This window comes from Nesoenas mayeri, assembly GCF_963082525.1.
Source record: "Nesoenas mayeri genome assembly, chromosome: 2".
Lineage (NCBI taxonomy): Eukaryota > Metazoa > Chordata > Aves > Columbiformes > Columbidae > Nesoenas > Nesoenas mayeri.
The window spans coordinates 130,897,685-130,922,460 of NC_137543.1; the positions used below are offsets into that span (position 1 = coordinate 130,897,685).

Genomic DNA, 24,776 nt, shown 5'->3' on the forward strand with positions numbered 1-24,776 from the left:
CTTTATCAGTTCTCAATTGAAACTCCAAGAAACTTCCCAAGAAGATAAAAACTTATGTGTGGACTAGGTTAATACATTTTTTAAGGACTGAGCTAGACCAAGTCAGGAAATGATAACCCTGGTCCATGGCCAATCCTACATGCTCAAGAAAATTTGCCAAATTTAGATCAGGTATTAGCTAATGTACATCAGCTATCTGTGATAGTCACTTTTTTCTAGCACAGGTACAGAAGAACATTTTGACCAGATCTCATTTTATTTATTTGATTTCAGTCAGCTTGCATTGATGAAAACTGAAATCTACTACTTCCTCTATTTAGAAATTACTTTATTTACTCTTAGAAGTAGTTTTCAGAGATGCTAATAAGTGAGATCTTTGATATTGCTGTTTAGCTATGGCCAATACGGTGCAGACTTGCTCTATTATGTACACAGAAAGGGCTGACCAACCTGTGTGGGTTCTTCTATGTCTTTGTAACTCATCACTCCTTGTAAATCGCTTGCCACAAAAAATCCAGTTGCATACAAATGGCCTTTCACCAGTATGCCAGCGCAGATGTGCTCTAAGATGAGATGTCTTGCCATAAACTTTTCCACATCCTTCAATGTGGCAGATATGTTGTTTCTTTTTTCCTGGCTCATTGCTGCCTCTAAAAAGATCAAATTTAAACAGGTGAGCAATTATATTCTAAAATATTATTAAGTATTAGGAAAAATATTTCATGCTAATAGAGACAATTATAATCCCCTGTCTAAAAAGAAATATATAAATATACTTTGAAATAGAAAGTATTAAAAATAATGTAGGCAATATAAGAAAACCTCACGCCCAAGTGAAGGCAAACTGTGATAAGAAGCCTAAATACATACTGAAAAAATTTACATTTACCTTCCTTCTCCTTCTCTGCAATTAGGACATGAGCAGGCAACTCTTCTCAATCTCTTGCCAGGTTGCACTTCCTGGTCCGAAGCTTGTTGAGCTTGTTGCAGCTGCACTTGTGTGATCTGATCAGGACTAACAGCACCAATTGCTGCATTAGCAATGCCACCTACTGCTACAGTAACAGGAGCTATTGTGGCTTGCTGTACTTTTACTCCATCCTGTCCTTGTTGTTGACCTGTAAAACAAGAAAGCATTGGTACCTTTTATTAGTCACTTCAATAAGTGAAATGCACAAAGACACTTCATACGTTTTGTAGAATGAAAATCCACCTAAAGTTAAAGGAAGCCACAAACCAAATATTAAATCCAGCCATTTTCCTGCAGCACTACCAGACGACTTACCTGCTAGCTTAGAGAGCCCCTGTTTAATGCAATGTGTTATTAGAACACTACAAGACTGCAAATTACTGACTGTTAAGAAATGTGAACTAGTGTAACAAGCATCTTCTTTTTCTCAAAAACTAAGATAAATGACAAAACATTAAACAAAATCTTAGACAGAAAGCTTTTTAAATCTATTGCCAATTAGTATCTCTCTAATGACCTTTGCAAACATCTACATTCAGAAAACTACAGTTAGCTAACTTAAAAAGTTGCTTTATGGTACATACAGAATTGTCACTCCTACAATCTGTCCTGAATCAACAGTGAGCCAGAAAGGAAATTTCACAAAGAAAAAGAAATGTTTTGGGACTGGACTTGAATAAGGTAGCATACCAGAGCGTTGTGGGGGGTCTTTTTGTGTGTTTTTTTGTTTGGTGTGGGTTTTTTTTGTTTGTTTGTTTGTGTTGTTTTTTTTCAGGATTCTCTACCTGAAACAGAGTAATCCTGGTTGTATGTACAAATTGAGGGACAAGAGGCTGGAGAGCAGCCCTGCGGAAAGAGATCCAGGGGTCTGAGTTGATGGCAAGTTGAACATGAGCCAACAGTGTGCCCTGGCAGCTGAGAGGGCCAACCATTTCCTGGGTGCATCCAGCACAGCATTAGCAGCCAGGCGAGGGAGGCAACTGTCCCACTTTGCACTGGTGCGGCCTCACCTGGAGCACTGTGTGCAGTTCTGGGCACCTCAGTATGAGAAAGCCATCAGACTATTAGAGTGTGTCCATAGGAGCACAACAAAGACGCTGAAAGGTCTCAAGGGTAAGACTTAGGAGGGGCAGCTGAAGTCACTCAGCTTGGCTTGTTCAGCTTGGAGAAGATTGAGAGGTGACCTCATTGCAGCCTACAGCTTCCTCAGGGAGCAGCAGTGGAGGGGGAGCTGCAGATCTTTCTGGTGACCAGCAATAGGATGTGACGAAATGGGATGAAGCTGCATTAGGAGAAGCTCAGGTCAGACATTACGAAAAAGTTCTTCACTGAGAGAGGGTGGGCGGTCACTGCAACAGGCACCCAAGGAAGCAGTCATGGCACCAAGCCTGCCAGAGTTCAAGGAACACCTGGACAATGCTCTTGGTCATATGGTTTAGTTTTAGGTAGTCCTGCAAGGAGCTGGGAGTTTGACCCAATGACCCTTATGGGTCCTCTCCAACTTGAGATATTTTATGATTCTATGATTTTGTTTTGCAGAAGGAAGTATGTTTTCCAGAAGACTGGAAAAGCAGCTTGACTGAATCAAATGGAATTCTAAGACTGACTTGATGAATTACGAATTCAGTTTCATTGCATAAATTCATTGATCTCATTGACTTTCTTGATCAAAGGAAATCAGGATTACTGTCTTGATATTAAAACAAACTAGAGACTATTCCATTATAGACAAGAAGTGTAGTTTCTTGAGTAGCAGGGTATTATTATGTTTGCTTAAAAAGTTAGTACTATCTGGTCTAAGAAAATAATGTGACAAATTAAATCTGACACAGAGATATGAACTCCAGCTGCAATCTGACAACACTCAATGCTAGTCCTGCCAGCAACAGGGATGACACAAAATATCATTAGATGCTGCCATTTTAAAAAATTCAGTGCCTTCATGCAACAAAGAAGAGGAAAAGACCAACCGGAAATCCTTAGAATAAACTATAATATTTTAAGACTTAAAAGTCCTAAGTATTGAAGCATTAATTTAAAACTTAGAAATCCCTTCAGAGAGATTCAAACGGGTACTCCAATTTACTTCTCAAGCATCTGTAAGAGACACCATCAATGGGGATAAGACTGAGAAGAAAACTCTCTCAAGTCTAAACTGCCTAGGTAACAAGTGAGTTCATATATAACACAGCATGGGATAGTGACTACTTTATCAACGTGATTGCTGAGGAGCAATACATGCTATCTTGTTTAACGCCATGATAACAGCCATAAATGAAATCCAACACACAGCACGGAACACCACCACACACATGCAGATAGGTTAGAACTAATGAACATGATATACAGAGACTGTCCCAGAGTGACTTGACAGCTATCAAACAGGCCACTGTTGGCTACAGGAAATAAAATAAAACTGTCTTGTGCCTTGGTCAGTACAAGGTTATTTTTACCAGAAATACTGACCAAATTTTCCCAGTTCTCTCTCTTGGTTTCCATCTGGAATTTGCACCTGCTCTGCCTAGATAAGTATAAACATAGATTCCTTGTTTTCTTAAGAAGGCCACAAATATTGACAGATGCTAAGTACTCTCAGTTCTCTGAAAATAATAAGGACAAACCCAGAAGAGATAACATTTGAATCCCACTTGCTGTTGAACAGATAGGTATTAAAACAAACAAACAATTACTAAAAAAGTCTGGTGTTTGCAGCGGAGGAACCACAGAAAAAGAATTACAAGCTTAATCTTGAGTGCAGAGCCTCCATATGTCTAGGACATAACAAAGTCTTTCTTTTCAGAATAGCTATGTACTGGAAATAAATTTATTTCCCATATTCTGATGGGAAAGAAAAGCATGCACAAAAAAATCCTTGAGGGAGAATATGATAGGGTAAGGAGAACACTGTGGTATAAATGCAAACAGTAATATCTACTTGGGTCTAACAGTGGCAGAAGAGGACACAAGAGCTTCCAAACAAAGTGCTAATCCAAGGGCAATTCCTTGTCAGGCTGTCAAGCTGCTGAAGCACTGACCAAGGGCTATGAATAGCCAGAGTCAAAGACAGCTGATAATTTTTGTTATATCTAATGCTCATCTTAACATGACTGCTTGTGTTGAAAACCATCTGCAGGTTTGCTTAGCCAAAGGTAACTAACTTAACAGAAAGAAGTTGCTCAGCTTGTAGACTTTCACAGAGCACAAACCACTCACACATCTGTTAAACCTAAGCAGCAAACTCCTTTAATTCACAGAGCATCACTGTAAATTATAATGGTTGCTGCAAAAGTTAAAGATATAACAGATACTATGGCCACACCTACTGCAGTCTCATGCTATTTTCACTATCAGTCACGTTTTCAGGTCCATTTATAAGAACTATCCTTTGTCGTTACAGTCAGTTAGAGGGATGACTTCATCCATGTCACAGCATCCTATTTGAGCAAAAAAGTTGTGGGACCTAACTAGTCTGTGATCTGAACACAGTTGAAAAGCATCATTTCCTCTAAATTTTCCCTTTCTCTCTGATTTTCTTGAATTGCTATTCAAGTTTCAGTGCAACTTTCCCCCAGTTTGTTAGACAAAGGCTTTCCAAGTAAGATGTGAATTAAGGCAAATGAACCCTGAGGAGGATGACTCAATTTTTCACTCCACAAGTAGCGCTACAGTGATGAATGTCCAGCACATAACTCTTGCTGGATCTGAGCAATCCACATTTATGGGGAAGCCTGTTCAGCATTTGATATTTGTGCTGATTTGATATTAACTGACTTTCAGTCTCTAAGTTGTTAGATGGCCAACTACACAATGGTTTTCTAATACTTCTTCAGAATACTGAGTACTACTGCTGACACACACTTTATCTGCTCCAAATTTTCCCTCCCTCATATGAGGACCATCCCTATCTTGGAGAAGAGGATACACAGTACTGAGCTACAACCTTAATCTATTTATTAAACATAATATAGTGATATACCCGAGTAGAAATTCTTCACAATAACTGTAAAGGTGATAATAAAAATACAAAAGAGAAAATGTCAAAAGTAAGGTTGCTCAGGCAGACAATTCCATTATCCATATGGTTTCAGTTCAAATGTAATAAAATTACTGTTCTTTAGATGACATTAACAAAGTTATTACATTTTATAATGTGAATGTTGATTTTCTTCTTTAAATTAATCTCACAGAGTTGTTATTTTAAAGCCACTTCCCTTGTATTCCACTTACTATATTCAGAACAGAAGTTTCTGAAACTCTCAAAATACCACACAAATAGCCTTATTTAAAGATCCAGACCACACAATATTCAGTAAGCAAATCTCTGCTCTTTGAGTTAAAAAAGTAACTGAAGGAAGCATACAACTGATAATTTTATTTTTTTTTTTGCCAGAGATTTACATGGTTATCAGAAAATGCTGTAAAGTTCAACAATGTAATTTCAAGACTGAATTTTTGTTTTGAACTCCTGAAAGATCATCCCAACAAGCTAGCATACTAGTAGCATACAGAATAGAAAGAAAAGCATCTTATATAACTTTAAATTTGTTAAACATAAAATTCTTCACTGTTGCTTTTTAAGACTAAAATTTTAGTTTGAAAAATCTTTTCTCTTGAAGAAAATAATCAGAAAATTTTCACAAATCATCTGACAGAACATGCCCTGGGCTAAATCACAAAGGGAGCCTACTATAGTCTTGAGTCGTATGGGATTTTGATTGTTTTAAATGACATACTAGAATCCACTATGGATCACTAAGGGTTTTAACATTTACATCATTTATTCTTATTAAGGGAAGATAAAGGAATTTCACTGTTTCTTAAATCAAGTTTACTGAAGAATAGATACTGAGAAAACTTAGTTGTTGATATGAGCTTGTCAGTATCCTCCAAAATTAAATGTGGGCAACTTCTAAAAATATATAAAAATAAGAATTTTTCAATAGAGACGATCTAGATGCAAATTAGCTTTTTTTCTTTGAACAAACCCTGCCTATTTTGAAAACAGGTGGCTGAGATAATGTTATCTATACAGGAACAGAAGGATCTCCTGACACTTTCTAGGTGGAGAAAAAAGACCTATTAAAAACAATCCCTATGACTTCTTACTAGTGGCATTAAAATGCCATTTAAAGTCTCCCAGAAATTCTGCTACAATCACGAAATCACTTGTCATTATATCTTGCTGACATACTCCAAACCACGAGACCTGATATCACTATACCATTCATAATCAAACCTTTCAGTAACAAGAGCTCTCATGTTTCAACACAGATTTCAGAAAGGGGTCTAAACAAATCATTACATGGGTGAATAAAGTCACACTTCAGTTCACCTATGTTATTCTATATGAGTTGTCAAAGTAGTCACTGCACATTTACACCTGCTTTTAGAAGAGAAAAAGAGTTTTTCTCAGGTTCTCAGGATTTCTTTAATAGTAATTTCCAGAAATTCTGAAACTTTCTTAACAAAATCATCACTCAGTTTCCCAATTTTGCAGTAAAACTGCACCTTCGCAGTTACAACTCATATGCGCTTTATCATACACATGAATCTGTAACACATTCATGTAAGAAAACTCAACAATTTCAAGTAATTACTATTAAGTCAAATACTATCTCTATCAATCAATTGTAGGCTTCAAAGCTAATTTGCAAATAATAACTTCCATAACACCACCTGGATAATTAAAGAAAGCTAATGCATAGTACCTAGGAAGTATTTTCCTATAGTGTGACTGACCACTGAAGATGATGGTTATTAGGCTTGGCCATCCATCATAAGTCAAAACAAGTTTCCTTTTACTACATATTACATTTGCATTCCTATTCTTGTTCACCTTGAATGCAAAGCATGAACATCTACTCATTGAGGAAAATAGGGCAAAAAGGGAAGAAAAAGACTTAACTTTCATGATCCATAGAAATCATGGAAGTCAGGCTTTAGAGAAATGGATCTTGGAAGGAAGAGAAATTTAAGACTAACAAAAGGACACTTCTAGTTTCTGGTACTCAGTTCCCCAGAACAATTTTTATAGATTTCCTGTTGGTGTTGTGCAACCAGCATTCAGCAGTCAAAAAGATGATAGCACTAATGAGTTATCTCAGTAGCACACACCTTATTGCAAAATTTGAGGAACACTTTGCAAAATGTACCTAGGGACAGAGTGGCTGATGTTGCAAAAAAGAAAATTTGTTCAACTGCATATTCTAAAAATGAGAGAGAAGGTTGCAACAGACAACCATAATTCCATGTATATTACTAAAGGACAGCTACGTTAATGACAGTCCATAGAGTTCCAAAGCTCTACAAGCATCAGAGTTGGTGCAGCAGCTCACCTACTCAATAACTTACTCACGCAAAGCAATGGGATAAAAGAGATTTTTCATCTCCCCCCGCATACATCAAATGCAGTCAGCTTGCAAATATCCTTTACTCTAAAATTCTTTCTCCACAATGACATGCAGACAATCTATAATAAAATAATTTTTACTTTTTAATCTTTTTATAATATATATATTTATATCAATAGATTTTTATATGTTTAATAAAATATAATACTTTGATTCACATATAGCCAAGACTTTAAAATTTTTAAAAAGCCTGTGCCAATAGTATACTCAGAGATCACATTTGTCCAAACAAAATCTACTAGGAAGGAGGTTTCATGCTGAAAAATGAAATGCAAATCATCTCTTAAAATTAAATATATGTGAAGACAACACTGAATTTTGGTATTTACACTGAAGATTATGCAATTCAGTGCTACTTAAATGGTACGCAGAGAGGTCTGCCTTCTCTTCTAACCTGAAGTAGTGGTTTATAAGGATTTGTGAAGAAACAACCACACGACAGAGGAAGAATTCCTCAGAAGAGAAACTTTACAAGGGCTGATGCAAGGACACACATTCTGTAGAGAATAACAGTTTGGAGGAGAGAAATGAACTGGACCCACCCAGCTACTACAAGAAATACGGGTTATCACAGCACAGCATTGTATCCAGATGGTACTACGAGCAGAAAGTTTAAAGTGCAAACTGCAGCATCAACTAGACATCTGTCTTTTCTACCTCCTACAGGGACACTGCAGCGAGTTTCTACCTTTTGATCTTTTGCCTGTTGCTAAGTTTGACAAGATTTGTAAGAACTTGTTACCCTCTCCTCCAAAAGCTTCCTATGCCAAATGGTTTGGTGTGTTCAAAAATTACTGAAGAGCATCATAATTATGCCTAACTTCAGCGAAAAATACCACTTAAAAGTAAAAGAGTTAAGGCTGTAAAAAGTTTGAAGGTTTTAAACACCTTCAAAAAAACCCCTGAAGTCTTTTTCATTTTGTGCAAGAATATTATTGGCAACGCAAAGACAAAACAATGCCCAAGAAGTTTCATGCAGGTATTTTAATGACTTTTCAAATATGTGATGCTTTACCCAAGTGGTTTAGGACAACTTGAAGTCACTTCAGTACTTTGAGACAGCAAAGAAGTTTTCCCAGCTGGTAGTATCTTTCACTAAGCTGAAAGCCAGTTTTCTTTTTATTACTTTATTAAACAAAAGAAAGAGCTACTACAAATACAACGCTGAAAGACCTATACAGAAACAACATAAAAATCAGCTAAGGAGCTACAGTTTCACAAACTTCAGTCTTGCACAACCAAATAGAGGTTTCAGTCAAAGTAGGGCAATGCTTCTGGTTGTTCTGGATGCTGTGGCTTCAAATGGAAAGAAAATATGATCAGCTTATAAGTGATTAAAGAAGAAGTTGGAATCAGAAAAATAATTTGTTATTCTACTGTTAAGGCAAAAGACCCTTCCAAAAAAAAAAAAACAAAAAAAACCCCAACAAACAAACAACAAAACAAAACAACAAACCAAAACAAAAAAACCCTGGTTTTCATTGTCATTGAAAAAACAATCAAAAAGAAAAGTGTATTTAGGATGAGTGCTCAATAACACTTCTCTGCAGATGAATACAAGGAGTTCCCTGTGCTTTGAACCTTGGAGCAAAGAGATAACTGAAAAGTTAAGTACTAGTTGTGCTGCAGAACGTCAGACACACTGCATGAACCGTATTAGTAGATCTAAGGAAGTGAATTTTTTAAGTTTAATTTAATGGAACATCTCCCTCTAGCCCATCACTCTGCCCCAACTTTCAGGTTATTCTACTGCTTATAGCCAAAACACATGGCCCAGTTCTTTTTTCCAGCTCTTCCACTTAACTCTGGAATGGGGACAGGACTCAAACAAAACTTTTTGGCTGTTAGTCTCGGCAGTCTGACGAGAGAAGCTCAATACATGACAAACTGTAACAGAGAAAAAAAAAAAAAAAAATTCAAATGCCTATCTTACCCACTTCCGCTGCATGGAAACTAAAATACTGGTCTCAGGAAGTGTGTTTTTCAACATCTCCGTTCAATTTCTGTATATTACCATGGAAATAGTAATAGTCTAATCTTGAAAGGACAGAAGGAGGTTGACATAAAAAAATGCAAGCTAAGCTTTCAGTACTCTGTTTTCGGGGGGGGAAGGTGGGGAGTTTTTGGCTGGGTTTTGTGGGGGTTTTTGACTACAGTTTAGCTAGCTCACATATTTTACACTTGACTAGAATGTTCATGAATGTAAGTAAACATTTTGGATATACAAAATGTTATCTGCACATTGATCAAGATAAGAAATATGTCTCTGTGCACAGGAGGGATTATTGAACAGGTACATACATGGAAAATGGAAAATCCTTTCAACAGAAAGGAAGATAGCCAACTTTAAAACTAGGTTAGTTGAATAGCAGTTGATAATTTATTCCGAATTAAAAAAAAAAAAAAAACAACCAACAAACCCACCACACACTGGCAAGGTGATTAAAAGTTATTATCAAGAAAAACAAGATTCATAAAACATTTTTAAAGATCTTTTAGAGTAAGACTAAACATGAGACACAAGCCTTTGTTTTATAACAGTAGTAGATAGGCTAACCAATACAAAGACTAATTTGTTTAGTAAAGATGTAAAATGTGTAACTTTGTTACAACCTTCATCAGGCAAGGACCAACAAAGATAAGTATTATAGAATTACAAAAGAATCACAGAATGTTAGGGATTGGAAGGGACCTCGAAAGATCATCTAGTCCAATCCCCCTGCTGGAGCAGGAACACCTAGATGAGGTTACACAGGAAGGCGTTCAGGCAGGTCTCGAATGCCTCCAGAGTAGGAGACTCCACAATCTCCCTGGTTAGCCTGTTCCGGTGTTCTGTCACCCTCATTGAGAAGATGATTCTTCTCAAATTTAAGTGGAACCTTTTGTGTTCCAGTTTGTACTCATTACCCCTTGTCCTACCATTGGTTGTGACTTAGAAGAGCCTGGCTCCATCCTCATCACACTCACCCTTCATATATCCGTAAACATTAACGAGGTCAGCCCTTAGTCTCCTCTTCTCCAAGCTAAAGAGACCCAGCTCCCTCTGCACTTCCTCATAAGGGAGATGCTCCACTCCCTTAATCATCTTCATTGCCCTGTGCTGATCTCTCTCCAGCAGTTCCCTGTCCTTCTTGAGCTGAGGGGCCCAGAACTGGACACAATATTCCAGATGTGGTCTCATCAGGGCAGAGTAGAGGGGAAGGAGAACCTCTCTCAACCTAATAACCACCCCCCTTCCAGTACCCGCTAGGATGCCATTGGCCTTCCTGGCCACAAGGGCACAGTGCTGGGTCATGGTCATACTGCTGTCCATCAGGACTCCCAGGTCCCCTTCCCCTACACTACTCTCTAATAGGTCTTTCCCCAACTTATACCGGAACCTGGGGTTGTTCCTACCCAGATGTAAGACTCTAAACTTTCCCTTGTTCTATTTCATTAATTTTTTCCCTGCCCAACTCTCCAGCCTGTCCAGGTCTCACTGGATGGCAGCACAGCCTTCTGGCATATCAGGCACTCCTCCCAGTTTCGTGTCATCAGCAAACTTGCTGATAGTACACTCTATTCCCTCATCCAAATCATTGATGAATATATTGAATAATACAGGCCCCAGTACTGACCCCTGAGGCACTCCACTAGATATAGGCCTCCAACTAGACTCTGCCCCACTGACCATGACTCTCTGGCTTCTTCCCTTCAGGCAGTTCGCAGTCCACCTCACTACCCGATCATCCAGACTGCACTCCCTCAATTTAGCTGTGAGGATGCTGTGGGAGACTGTGTCAAATGCCTTACTCAAGTCAAGGTAGACCACGTCCACTGCTCTGCCATCATCCATCCATCTTGTTATGTCCTCATAAAAGTCAATGAGGTTGGTCAAGCACGACTTCCCTTTGGTGAAGCTATGTTGACTGCCCCTCATGACCCTCTTATCACTGATATGCCTTGAGATGGCACCAAGGATAAGTCGTTCCATCAGTTTCCCAGGGATGGAGGTGAGGCTGACCGGTCTATAGTTACCCGGGTCCTCCTTCTTGCCCTTTTTGAAGACTGGAGTAACATTTGTTTTCCTCCAGTCCTCAGGCACCTCTCCCGTTTCCCAAGACTTGGCAAAGATGATGGAGAGCAGTCCAGCAATGGCGTCAGACAGCTCCCTCAGCACCTGTGGGTGCATCCCATCCAGACCCATGGATTTATGGATGTCCAGATTGCTCCCTAAGGACCATATAAAGAAGGACTATATAAATCTACAAGACCCAAACTCTTAGAAGTTCTGCCATCTTCTTCTGTAACATTGTTATCCCTATAAAACCTTATGTTTAATCTTACCCAGCCCTCCTTTTTGGTTCAGAACAAACTGAAGAGTGTGATGTTTTAGTCAGTTACTTCCTGATGACCAAAGAAACAAGACAACCAAGGCCCGTATTTCTTAGACTTCAGTATTTTGCTCAAGGGAAAAGTGGTCACATCATCACTTGAAACTACTCTACAACTAAGGAAAGTCAGACTTGTACCTTACATGTATCCCAAGTTCATTTTGGCAGAAGGATATTAACTGATCATTTTTTCTTTACAACAAAATGCTACTAGTCTGCCAATCTAATAAGACTAATAACGCATGTTGGGATAACATGGTTTACCAATAACCAGCTGATTAAGGTATATGACTGTTAGACACTGTCAGTAGTATTAAATTTTACTCGAAACTCCATTCTTAAGAATGGATGCATATAGAAATCCATATTACTATAGTCCAAAGTAACCTAAGTGTGTGCCGAGTTGACACATTTCTCAGGAGACTGCAGGTGTCCAGAGCTATTGTTTTGGTCAAAGTGTCATGACAAGGGCAAAATATTCATTATAAAAATTACATATTTTTTTTTATGTAGCCCTGAGTACTTCTAAAACTAATATGCTACATCATATGAATGAAACAACTTTTATTAACTAGATTGTTCATTAAAATTACTGACCATTGAAAAATGTAGTTGTTTGTCAAGAATAACATTATTTATACTTGAAATTAACATTTCCCTTAGAACGACATTTCTAGTTAGATTTCTCAATAATCACCACTGTCACTAAACGTTTTTAATATATTTAAACAGTAATAATTGATTTATCTATTAGTACCAAAATAATGAGAAACCAAGTACTTAATAATTTAAGTTACACTAAGGAAGCTATTGAAATTAGATTTTGAACATGCTTCCCACCGCTCCCCCACCCCAGGCAGTAACAGAAGAACAAGAAGATTGGCTTAGTATGGATCTAAGCACCCTTAAAAGAAAAATAATAAAATGCTAGCAGGCTGATGAAGATGACTCAGTTTGCTCACCTGATGTTTTCTGAACATGAAAGTTCAGCCAATTCACTTCCTGCTCTATATGCTTCAATTTCTGACAACAGCGAATGAGAGAGGATGGCAAAACCTGATATTCTCAGACAGTGCACCTGTATTGATGAAGCATTTTTAGAAGACCACATACATACTCTAACAGGGAAATACAGTTTCACTAACACTCTTCTTTGAAGTTTTATGAATATATATTTAATTCTTCAAGGTAAAAGCATAGAAATGGCTCATTAGAAACCTTTTTCACTTGACAATCATGAGCAAAGTTGGTACTTGAAATGCTTCTCCTTCCTATTTTATCTAGAATTAATGATGAAGTCATGCCTTGCTACTCAAAGGCCAGGCAGAAAAAGCTTGTTTTACTGAGGCATTTTTACCAAGCTATTCTCCATAGGCAATTTAGCTGAACAGGTGGACTGCGCATTCCTTACGCATCAAGGTCAGGAACAGTATATTGATATTTTATTTTTAAGCTACCATCACTAAGGCAAACATTTGTTTTCACCAGTGTTTGTTGTTAAACTGTTTCTACCACTACTTTGAATTTCAGTTTAAGAAAATCCCACAAACAAGGCAATTTTTTCAATAGAAGACTAAATGCTTCTACAATTACTCTGAAGCAGTGCTACAATATGTAGAACACTGTGGTTCTTCAACGTTTGTCAGCTCAAGGCAACGTGAGAGCCCTTATAAGTGACCTTTCATAACTTCAGAAAAAGTATACTAAATTTCTACACTCCTCCCTACTACACCCTCAGAATGCTAAGTAACACACTATGAAGTAAAACAAACTAAGAAAAACTCCTGCATTTTTTCTGGGTTTTGTGGAAAGTAGCTCAGTTCTTTGTACTTATCTCTTTTTAGTGCAGACTCCATAGCTTGCAGCTTGTTCCTTTCAAGGTATTTGCTGCAGCTTCTTTGACAATGGACATCCAGGGAAACACTGGATGTTGTTAAAAAACAAAAAACATGCAAAAACCATCCTTCAGCTCCTTTGACTTCCACCCTTGGTATTTACATTTGCCAGGTTGCCTGTATATACTGTGGCTGTTTTAAGCTCTTTTCACCTTGTTACCACCTACAGGCATCCTTCCTTGACCAGCTACACAACTGAGTTTTGCTTCTACACATACTCACTATTCCATTAACATGAGGAAGGAGACCCACAGGTTAGATGTTGTCATGAAAATTGATTTTTTTCATTCAACAACACAAGTGTAATATTCTAGGACTTCAGACTAAGCACCTACCCCTCACTCACTAACTAGCTTATGTGATAGATAATAGCAGACCGTAAGTCGTATAAAGGTGAATTAGATAATTTTTCACAATGCAGGAGTTTGAGAACATTAAATAAATATGTGTCATACACAACAATTAAGACACAATTTACAGACAAGTATTGAAGATGTAAAGAATATACACAGCCTCAAAAAGACAAATTCATGGAAGAAAATAAATCCATCATTAAATATATATTAAAAAAGTGATCCCACTTCTGTCTCAGGAAGACTTGAGATGCAAATCACTGAATGGTGGGAAGAATCTGAGATTATTCTTGCGTGCATCACCTGCAGGCAGCATCAGACAAGGTCAGAAACACCTTTGACTCTTATATTCATAGAATCATAGAATGGTTTGGGTAAGAAAGGACCTTAAAGATCTAGTTCCAACTGCCTCCTCCTGTGGGCAGGGACACCTTCCAAGGGACCAGGTTGCTCAGAGCCCCATTCAGCCCAGCCTTGAGCACTTCCAGGGCCTGGGGCATTGACAACTTCTCTGGGCAACCTGTTCTAGCATCTCATCACCTTCATAGTAAAGAATTTCTTTCTTATTTTCAATGTAAGCCTACCCTTTGTCAGTTTAAAACTGCTGACCTTTGTCCTGTGACTACAGGCAAGCCTTGGTAAAAAGTATCTCTGTCTTTCTTATAAGCTCCCTTTGTATATTGAAGGGCTGCAATAAGGTCTCCCCAGATCTTTCTCTTCACCAGTCTGAACAACCCCAACTCCCTCATCCTTTAAGAGGAGACATGTTCCAGCCCTCTGATCATTTCCATGGCCCTCATCTGGACCCGTTCTAGCAGGTCCATGTCTGTCTTCTACTTGGGACTCCAGAGCGGACAAAGTACTACAGATGGGGTCTCACAAGAGCAGACAATAAGGAGAGGATCATATCCTTCCACCAGCTAACTGCGCTTCTTTTTTTGCAGCTTTTTATGCAGCCCAGGATACGCTTCCTGGGATGCAAGCGGACATTGCTGGCTCATATCCAATTTTTCATCTACCAATATCCCGAAGTCTTTCTCCACGTGACTGCTCTCAATCCATTTGTCACCCAGTGTGTATTGATATTGGGGACTGTTTCAACACAAGTGCAGTACCTTGCACTTGTCCTTGTTGAACCTCATGAAGTTCACATGGGCCCACTTCGTCCAGGTCCCTCTGGATGGCATCCTGTCCCTCAGGTGTGTCAATCACACAACTCAGCTTGGTGTCAACCACAGACTTGCTGAGGGTGCACTCAATCCTGCTATGTCATTAATAAAGATATTCAACAGTATTGGTCCCAATGCAATCCCTTGAGAGACACCGTTGATTACTGATCTCCATCAATAGATTGAGCCATTGACAGCAAGTCTTTAAATGCAGCCATTCAGTCAATTCCTTATCCATCTAATAGTCCATCCACAAAAATCCTTGTCTCTCCAATATTATCACATGGGACCATGGCAAAGGCCTTACATAAGTTATGGTAGATGGTATCAGCTGCTTTTCCTTTATCTACCAACACACTCACTCCATTGTAGAAGGCTGAACTATTTGCTCTTTGTGAAGCTGTTTTGACTGTCTCTAATCACCTCTCTGTCACCCACATATCCTGACATAGCTTCTAGGAGGATCTGTTCCATGATCTTACCAGGCACAGAGGTGAGGCTACTGGCTGGTAGTTCCCAGGGTCCTCCCTTTTACCCTTTTGAAAACTGGGTGTGTTTCCCCTTTTCCAGTCACTATGCCTTAGTTACATGTATTTAATCTTACGTATAATTTTACTCCTGTTTGAAGAATTTGGTGCAATGTTTCAAACTCCTCAGCAAAGTCTGAACTAGAATTATAGTAATATCTAAACGATGTCTTCAGTCTTTGAACAGCAAGTCATAGAACTAGTGACTGTCACACAAGAAGAGTTACTAAAGAAGGAAAGAGAAAGGCTTGAAGACAAGATGAAGTCAGATGAAGACAAATGAAAAAAGGCACAAGAAAGCAGGAGGAGACCTGGAGGTACTGACAAATTGCATAACTACTCATAGTAGTGCAATGCAGGTCGCTGGTCAAAGAGAAGAATTCCCTAGTAACTCACATTACTAGAAAGTATGAAACAGAAGTGCAATGTTCATTATGTTTTTAAAGGCCTCCAATAAATACACTTGGTATTGGCCTTCATTGTCATTAGTAACTGTTTTAGGGTACACAGCACATCCCTGCAAAAGACTTGAAACTTTCCAGTTCCAGTATTGTCAGGCAACAGACTGTTCCACTGAACAAAAGGAATCCCTCCAGGTTATTCTGGTGGATGAACTCCAAATTCCCCATAATTCAGGCCATGTCACCATTCATCTTAAACAAAATGGCTTGAACTTGAGTTGCAAGGTGCTGGAATCTGGTGACTCTTGCCTAACACAACTAACAAAGCTTGGACAAGTATATATAAAAGTAACATTTTTCACTATTTTTAAAACAAAAGTCTTTCATACACTTTTGGATGAGAGAACCACCTTCATCATGACACAATGAAAATACTTCAAGATGTTTAAGTAAGATAGATAGAAGTCTGATCTATTACTCCTTTTTTTTCATAGGGAACAGGGAATTATTCTGAAAAGACATCCTTTCCACCACCACCACTAGATTCCCACTGTAAGCAAAAACAATGAACAACTTCAGAACAAGCTTGCAACCTCTTCTGAAGGCTCCAGTGAAAGGAAACCTACAGGCAAAACACAAAACTTTTACAGGGAAGCCATTAATACTCAGCATTTCAACACAGTTTAACCTGTCTCTTTTTATCCCACCGCATATTCTTCAGCATCCACAAACGTTCACATTCTGTGCTGTTCCTAAAACAAATATACTCCAAGCCAAATGTGCTGATGGACAAAGAAACAGTCCACTAAATGGAAATGGTTTTATGAACAATATATTTTTCTTAAAACCATTAAACCCAAGACAAGATCCTTTCACATAGACACATGTTGTCAATTAACACATCTGCACAAATAAAAGGGCCTGAAAATAAGCTTTAAATGATACCTTATTTTAAGAAGGGGATAGGGGGCTGAGAGGACAGGAATCCTTTGAACTTGTATCTACAGCTATCACAGCAGAAGTCTTGAAAAAAGGCTTGTCCCCAAGCTCATACGGGCTAACGTCAGGAAGTCACCACATATTGACATTAAAGGCTATCGTGTTCCATAAGGAATCGTGTATTAAACAACAATTCACACAGCACAGGGGAAACACCATTTACTTTGTACAGAACTAGGTTGCTTAAAGGCCATGACAAGTACTGATCACACAGCAAGGCAGGTATTTGTAGATCCCTGCATGTTCAAGTAAACACAGTTCCTTTTATGTAGTCCGTTACTTGATTAGCTTTTAATTAAATAATTGCTTAAAGATCTAGTTTTAAGGCTCAGATACTTGGTGTCTATCTTCTCATCCAGCTTTCTTCTGTACATTTAATTACTCCTTTGACTGACACCTTGTACATCTTCTCAAAAAAAAAAAAAAAAAAATAAAAAAAAAAAATCACAGAATCACAGAGCACAGAGTGATGTGGACTGGAAGGGACCTCCAGAGGTCATCTGGTCCAACCACCCTACTCAAACAGGGCCATCAAGAGCAGGTTGTCCAGGACCATGTCCAGACACCTTTTTAATATCTCCAAAGAAGGAAATATTGATATAGAATGAGTTTCCCTCAGGCCAGAAAGTTAAAGGGTGTGAGAATTTCTCTGCTTTGTCCTGCTTTTTGACCACACACAACATAAAATTCAAGGTGTAATACTTACCATGGTTTACAATACAGGGGATACACCTTGTTACTCAAAGTTTCTGGTTGCAAAGGTTATAAAAAGCAGACCAAAATACAATATTTACTTGAAGATTTTAAATGTTTTTCTTCCCAATGGGAAAGTTGTCTCTTCTGGAATTTAGAATCTCTTTGACAAGACAAACAAACAAAACTTTCCCAAAATAGTTCTATAGTTTAACACTCCCATAATAATTTTTAAGCTAAGAATTTTTGTTATTTGCACTTAGAGTTCTTTACTATCTTATTTGCTACTGAAAAACTAAGAAAAAGTTATTACTAAATAATCCCATTGTAGAAACAACTATGAAAACCAATGTTGATGGAAGATAAGCACCACTCAAGTAAAATAACAGTTTTTTCAGACAAACACTTACTGCAATTTCTTTTTCCTGCAACTCAGCTGGCTTGATCAGTTGGGTTTGCTTAAAGGACAAAGTAACCTTTTTTTTTTTTTTTGTCCCTCTAACAAAGTTAGTGCACCTAAGCCAATTCATGGGATGAGTCCTTCAGTCTTTTCCCTGACACTTTCTGGACATCCTCCATACGGTTCATTTCTAACAGCTATTTCTAGGGCTCACGTGTAACAAATGATCCACTTCTATAGAGTTCAAATAATGTGCAAAAGAGTTCACACTGACAAGCTTAGGTACAGCAGAAAAAGAATGGAAATATCATTTGGCAGATGTTTAGGTAACAGAGTGCTTTTTATTTTTAAAAGGCTTCCTGTGACAATAATAGCAAAAAATATTTCAAATAAAACCCAGAAATTCCAAGGAAGTTGATAGCTCTGATCAAAACAGCTTATTCTTTATAACAGGCAAACAACATTTAGATTTTAGCATGTTTATAATTTTCTATTTCATGATCACTCTTTCCTTGGGTACTTAATATAATATTAAGGGCTGCACACCATGCTCTTCACTCTGCTTTCCATGCTGCCATGTCTCCTATTCCCAAAACATGGCATCAGGAAGTTTCACAGGAGAAAAGTAAAGATAAATATGAGAAAGAAATCATAACTAATCTCTCACATTCTCAAAGTTTGTTCTTTCTCTATAACCTTGAGAAGCCCTGGAAAAAAACAATACCTTAAATACAAAGGAATGGAGAAAAAGCTGGAGGACTCACTGCTGCTTGCACAAAATTATAAGTGCTGTGGAAACAGCCATAAGGCCTACCTGAATTAAAGAAAAAAAAAAAGGAGGAGAGGAATTCAACGATCACAGAGCTTCAGTTTAGTTAACATATGAACCCTGTATGACAAGGCTTGGCTTCTCCAGGACGATACTTATGACTCATTTCCCTTCTTTCATCCTCAGTTACAAATCTCAATCTCTTTATTTTCCAAAAGACTTAACATGCAAGCAGATGTGCAGCCAAAATAACTGAGCAGACAAGATTCAGAATCTCTTTTTCTAATACCTATTAGTGTGGACTAAACAGCTGTACACTATTACTAAGCAAGAAAAAAAAATAAAAATGCATGCAGCAAGGTTTTTCCCGTAACCCTCAAACCTAGGCTGTTCCCAAAGCAGACTTCCTATGAAGAGTCTCCAAGCAAAGCAGGAACTTCTAACAACAGTAGCCAACCAGTACCTTCCCATTAAGAAAAACATTTTCCAAGGCGAACTGGACTGCAAGACATTTAGCACCTGCACAGCTCCACCTAACTGACACTTCTTTTTGAACTATTAGAGCTAAATGCAAGGTCAAGATTTTAATTCTGATTACCCAGATTAACATTTCTGTAACACTCCTCATGTAAGCCAGGTTTAGTGCATCCAACCCAGCTCTTAGCATTTCAACATGCCATTCAAGTGCTGAAGAGTACCACGGCAAATGAAATTATCCCACAGGCCGATTTCTCATTATCAAACTACATGTAATTTCCTGAAATGTGTTTCAACTAAAGGTAACAATGCTTTGCGCAGTTAAGCATTTTTCATCTTAGCATAGAATTAAAAAAAAAAAAATAAAAAAAATAAAAAATTAAGAGTCAATATGATACTAACATTTGTTTATGCAGACTGGACAGTATTTGAACATGAGGTTTTTCTTACAGTTTTATACTAAAAACCTGCATCTATAGTCAGATTGCTGTTAATACAATAGTTTATTTTAACTACTACAACAGAAGACTTATTTGTATGAAATAAAACCAAGGTCACATAAGCAGTTATTAAATTGGCAGAGAGAACCCCTAAATCAAGTTTTACCTGAAATGTTAAAAGGACACAAATTTTACATATAGAATTGCCCCTCTGGGACACTACAGAGACCTGGCACAGAATTTACTTTAGGTCTAAGTTCCATTATCCAGTCTAGAGCCTTTTAGTAGCTCCTTTCCCAACTATTAAGACCAGCATAACCAAACAGGCATTTCATCATACATATCAGAAGTTCATCAGCAAGTACTGAGGTACAGTTACCAGTTGTTTTTATTTTTTAAAAAAGTCACAGGAACCATGCTGCACACAATCATACCTTATTTCGCTCAATCTATTTGCAGAACTCAAACTTCTAAGGGAACAACTTCAGGAGTTAGTGCAGAATACAATCAACAATTCCATACAAATGCATGCCATGACACAAGATACCACAGTTCACATGCTGTCACTCTTCTTATCCTACATCCCCCATGCAGAGACCAGGAATACTGCCTGGTTGGAAAAAGCTTGTTATTGTTTTTTAAACATATCAAACATCTAACAGTAAAGTCTCATGTTAATTTCCAAAACCTACAAGTCTTTAACAAGACGGAGAACAGGATCATTTAAGGATACTTTATCAAATACAAACAGTTCAATTTCAATTGACACAACTGGTGATATTAGCTCAATGTTTAGAAGTGTCAGCTATTAAAAAAAAAAGAATTTTAGTGGTAAGTATAAAGTATTTCCTCACAGTTAAGGGTTTAACATTTACTACGGAAAATCCTGGGAAAAAAAAAATATTAATTTAAAACAGTCTGGTATTCTTGCACAAGTGAAAAACAAACTGACCAATGACCAAAAAACCCAAACAAACCCAAAACTGTCAGACCACTCACCTGCAACGCTGGTAATGGTAACAGGAACTCCTTGAACTTGAACACCTGCAGCACCCAGGTTGGCAACACTTACTGTTTGAAGATTAGGTACTGAAGCAAGTTGGGCAGCGTTCAGAGTGATGGGGGTACCAGCAACAGCCACTGGTGCAATCTGGGCAATGGTTGTGCCACCACTTGAAGACACTGGGGTAATGGTTAGTTGTTGGGGTAACCCAGCATTTTGAACTTGAAGATTTGAAAGGCTTTGCAGATTCTGAACCTGTACAGTTTGCCAGCTGATCTGCCCTGAAGGTGTTAAAGTTGGAGCCCTGATGAGCACCTGAGTTGGACTCACTGCCTGCAGCTGAACATTCTGCAAAGGCTGCTGCTGGATGGTCTGTATAGTCTGCCCGGACTGGAGTTGAAATGACTGCGGGGGAATGGCCTGAATGATCTGCTGTTGAGGCTGCTGGATCTGTATCTGCTGCAGAATAGGCTGACCTACGATTTGGACCTGCTGAAGGGAACCTGACTGATCCTGGACATTCTGAAGTCCATTGGACTGAAGTTGACTGGAGCTCTGGGCTTCAGAGTCTGCTGTAGCAGTTGACTGAGGTTCTTCAGTTGTCTGCTCCGAACTGCTGCCTGCTGTGCTTGTGTACTGGCCTGTTTCTGCAGAGCTTACTAGCGTGTCACTGCTAGTTAGAGATGTTGAGGCAGTGGTTGTGGAGGTGGAAGATGAGGAAGGAGACTCTGGCATTGTACTACCAGAGGCAGAAGTGACAGGCGTAGACGCTAGCTGATTTCCATTGGAAACTCCACTTTCAGTAGACTGGCCAACTTGACCCGAACTTCCTCCAGCTGCCACATTGTTTATCACAGGCAGTGCCAGGGTTACCCCACCAATGTTTATAGGTAACGTTGTTACAACTTGCGCCTGAGTACCAGGAATAGTTTGCAGTTGCAGCGGTATGGAAACACCAGGCCTAATTTGGACTGGAACTGTCTGATTTGCTAGGTTTTGAGCAATAACATTCCCTGAAGCTGTCCTATTCGCAGCCGTGAGGATAGCTTGATTATTCCCTGCAGGAATAAGCTGAATTTGACCTTGTATGTCTTGTAGACCAGTAGTATTAGATGGATTGATCTGAAGCTGTTGACCTTCTGTTGTCTGAATCTGTGGGATGACTTGGTATTGGACGCTACCGCTTGGATTTTGTACTTGAATTACCTGGAATTGTCCAGGGCTAGTTGCAGAAGAATTGCCTGATTTGGTTTTTGAAGGAGATGTACTTCCATTGTTACTGCTGGAGGGACTTGCTGCACTTGAGGCAACGGAAGATCCTTGTTGAGTAACATTATTTTCTTTTGAAGCAGAAGGAGCAGCAGCCACAAGCTGCCAAGCATTTCCAGCAAGCTGAGTTGTTACCAGTTCTAACTGCTGTGGCTGATTCTGAAGCTGCACCAAACCTTGATTTGGATCTATAATAATCTGCTGCTGTCCAGTTCCTTGATTCTCACCCGGAGTTCCTATTTTGCTGCAAGTGGCTGCTAGCAAAGCGAGAGGTGAAGGCTGAGAATCCTATCCATTAAGAAAGAAAACAGAACAGATTCAGGAGAAGAGCATGAGTACGAACCATTAGAAATTAGCACTAAGGTTGACACAGGAAGCAGAAAAAAAAAAGTGCTTCTGCACAGAGACCAATGTGATACAGCTCTGAAAAAGGAAGTATGTATTTCTGTAAATAATCTTTAAAAATAAACCTCCCAATTATCAATGAATATGTGACAGTCAGGAGCTCAACTGCATCCTCAATACAGTCTTTTTTTTTTTCCCCCTCTAAAATAAAGAAAAAAGTTAAAGTGCTTCTATTACATGGAAAGCAGCTGATCCTTGCAAAATGCAATTACAAAAACCAAATATTGCACCCAACCAACTATGTTTCATCCAACCCAAAGAAAGATGCCCTGAGCAGGAAATGCTATTAGTTGAACATTTAATCTTAAATGCTAATAGTTTAGGCGCTTCCCTATTTGGGTATGCGTGCTTTACCTGTGAGCCTCCAGTTTTCCCTTTTTTATTATTATTGTTGTTATTCTCTGCCTCGGGAGATTTCTCTCCCTCTGTGGGCATAGTTTCCTCCTTCTTTTGATCTGCAAAAATATCAAGTGTAACAGGTTAATTATTCACCTTCATTTATACAATAACAAAAGCTACGAGCATATCCCTTTTGGTTCCCAGCTTGCCGCCTTTACCTCTTCATAAAAACAACACTGGAAATCATTATTACAAAAGAACGAGTCCTAAGAAACGTGGTTTGAAACCCAACCCATGGGGGCTGGAGAGTTAACACCCAGAAAGGGGAGGTTTGGTTTCCTCTCCCAGAGATAGCAGGAAAAAACCACCCACAACCCTCCTCCTCCTCCTGCCCCCTAAAGCATCGACGGCCACTCAGTGGCCGTCGATGCTTTAGGGGGCAGGAGGAGGGCTGTGCATGGGAGGGAAAGAGGGAGGAAAAGAGGAATGAAGGAGGGAGGGATGTGCACAGGAGGGAGGGTTAAGCGAAGAAAGGGGGAATGGAGGAGGCAAGTCGGAGGGACAGGCTGGGGAGGAACAGAAGAAAGGGGGCATAAGAGGAAGCAGTGCGGATGGGTGGAGGGGCAGCAACAGACGAAGGGGGTAAGAAGGGGGAGCAGCACGGAAGAAAAGGGGGAACCCGGGAGGGCGGGATAGAGGGGGGATGAAGGGTGGAGGGAGGAGCGGAGGGAGGGAGGGGTGTGCACAGGAGGGAGAGGGAGGGGGTTACATACCGCTCATCCCGCATTAATGCCCCGCTGAGGCGCCGCTTTAGGGGGGAGGAGAAGGAGGAGGAGGAGGCGGAGGGTGGGGTGGGGGTAGCGGGGAGAAGGCCGGTCGCAGCCGGAGCTGGGAGGAGCGGGACGGCCTATTTTTCCACGAATGGCCGCCGCTGGGCTGTGGCGTAGCTGCCTCTCTCTCCGCCCGCCGCCGCCGCCGGCCTCAGCCCCGCCGGCTTGAGTGACAGCTGCGGGCCGGCCAGGCGGCGAAGGGGAGGGAGGGCGAGCGGCAGCGGGGGCGGGGCCCGCCGGGGCCCAACTGACGCCCACTGAGCAGGAAACCGAGCCCAGCCGCCAGCCTCTCGGCCGCCCCTCTCCGCCTCAGCCGCGCTCCCCACGCCGGAGGCAGAGGAGGCGGGGCGGGGGCGGGACGCGGCGCCCCGGGAGCCCGGCCCCGGCAGGCAGCGGGGCAGGCCCGGGCCCTCGTCTTCCTCCTTCTCCTCCTCTTCTGGCCGCGCGCCGGGCCAGAGGAGGCGTGGCTGCCGAGGCGCGCGCTTCGGGGTGGGGGCGGGGGCGGCGGCTGCCCACGGCGCGGGCGGACGGGCCCGGCTCCCGCGCTCGTGCCGCTCTTGACAGCGCGAGGGGCGGGCAGGCGGAAGGCGGGGCCCGGCCGCCGTGGGGCGGGGCCCGGCCGGGCCGTAGCCCCTCGGGCTGCCTGCGGCCCGCCGCGGCTCGGGAGCTGATTGACAGCGCGCGCGCGCCGGCCGACAGCAAATCCGGCGAGGGGTAGGCGGGGGCCCGCGCAGCGGCTGGCCAATCGGGTGGCATCTGCCCGCCTCGCGCGCTCCTAACTGACAGCGCGCGGGAAGCCGTACCGCAGCTTCCTTTGAGGAGAGGCTTTCTCCCTCCGCGCCGGACCCCGCTGGCGGCCCCCACCCCTTCCCCGTCTCGGCCGATAGAGGCAGGAAGAGAAGAGGCCCCCGTGATCTCCACACAGAAGCTGAGGCCTATTCCCTCCCCTTCACTCCGCTACTCCTTTGTAACAGCCTTCCGAGCCAGCCTCTGCCTGCGCGCCTGGCTCGCAGGGACACGGGGGACGGGCGGCCCATGGATTTCTCGCGCACCT

General features: G+C 40.6%; 1 protein-coding gene across 1 annotated transcript in view; it reads right to left on the bottom strand.

The window, feature by feature from the left end:
• SP4 (Sp4 transcription factor) overlaps positions 1-24,264 on the bottom strand; it is a 29,037-nt gene extending 4,773 nt beyond the window's left edge. Inside the window, exons 1-5 of the mRNA XM_080338673.1 lie at positions 23,666-24,264; positions 22,908-23,008; positions 20,876-22,436; positions 890-1,118; positions 451-650 (exon numbers count right to left, since the gene is read on the bottom strand). Coding sequence (XP_080194799.1) covers positions 451-650; positions 890-1,118; positions 20,876-22,436; positions 22,908-23,008; positions 23,666-23,672 — 2,098 coding nt within the window. The 5' untranslated portion in view covers positions 23,673-24,264. The remainder of the gene's footprint in view (positions 1-450; positions 651-889; positions 1,119-20,875; positions 22,437-22,907; positions 23,009-23,665) is intronic.
• Between the last annotated feature and the right edge of the window lie 512 nt (positions 24,265-24,776).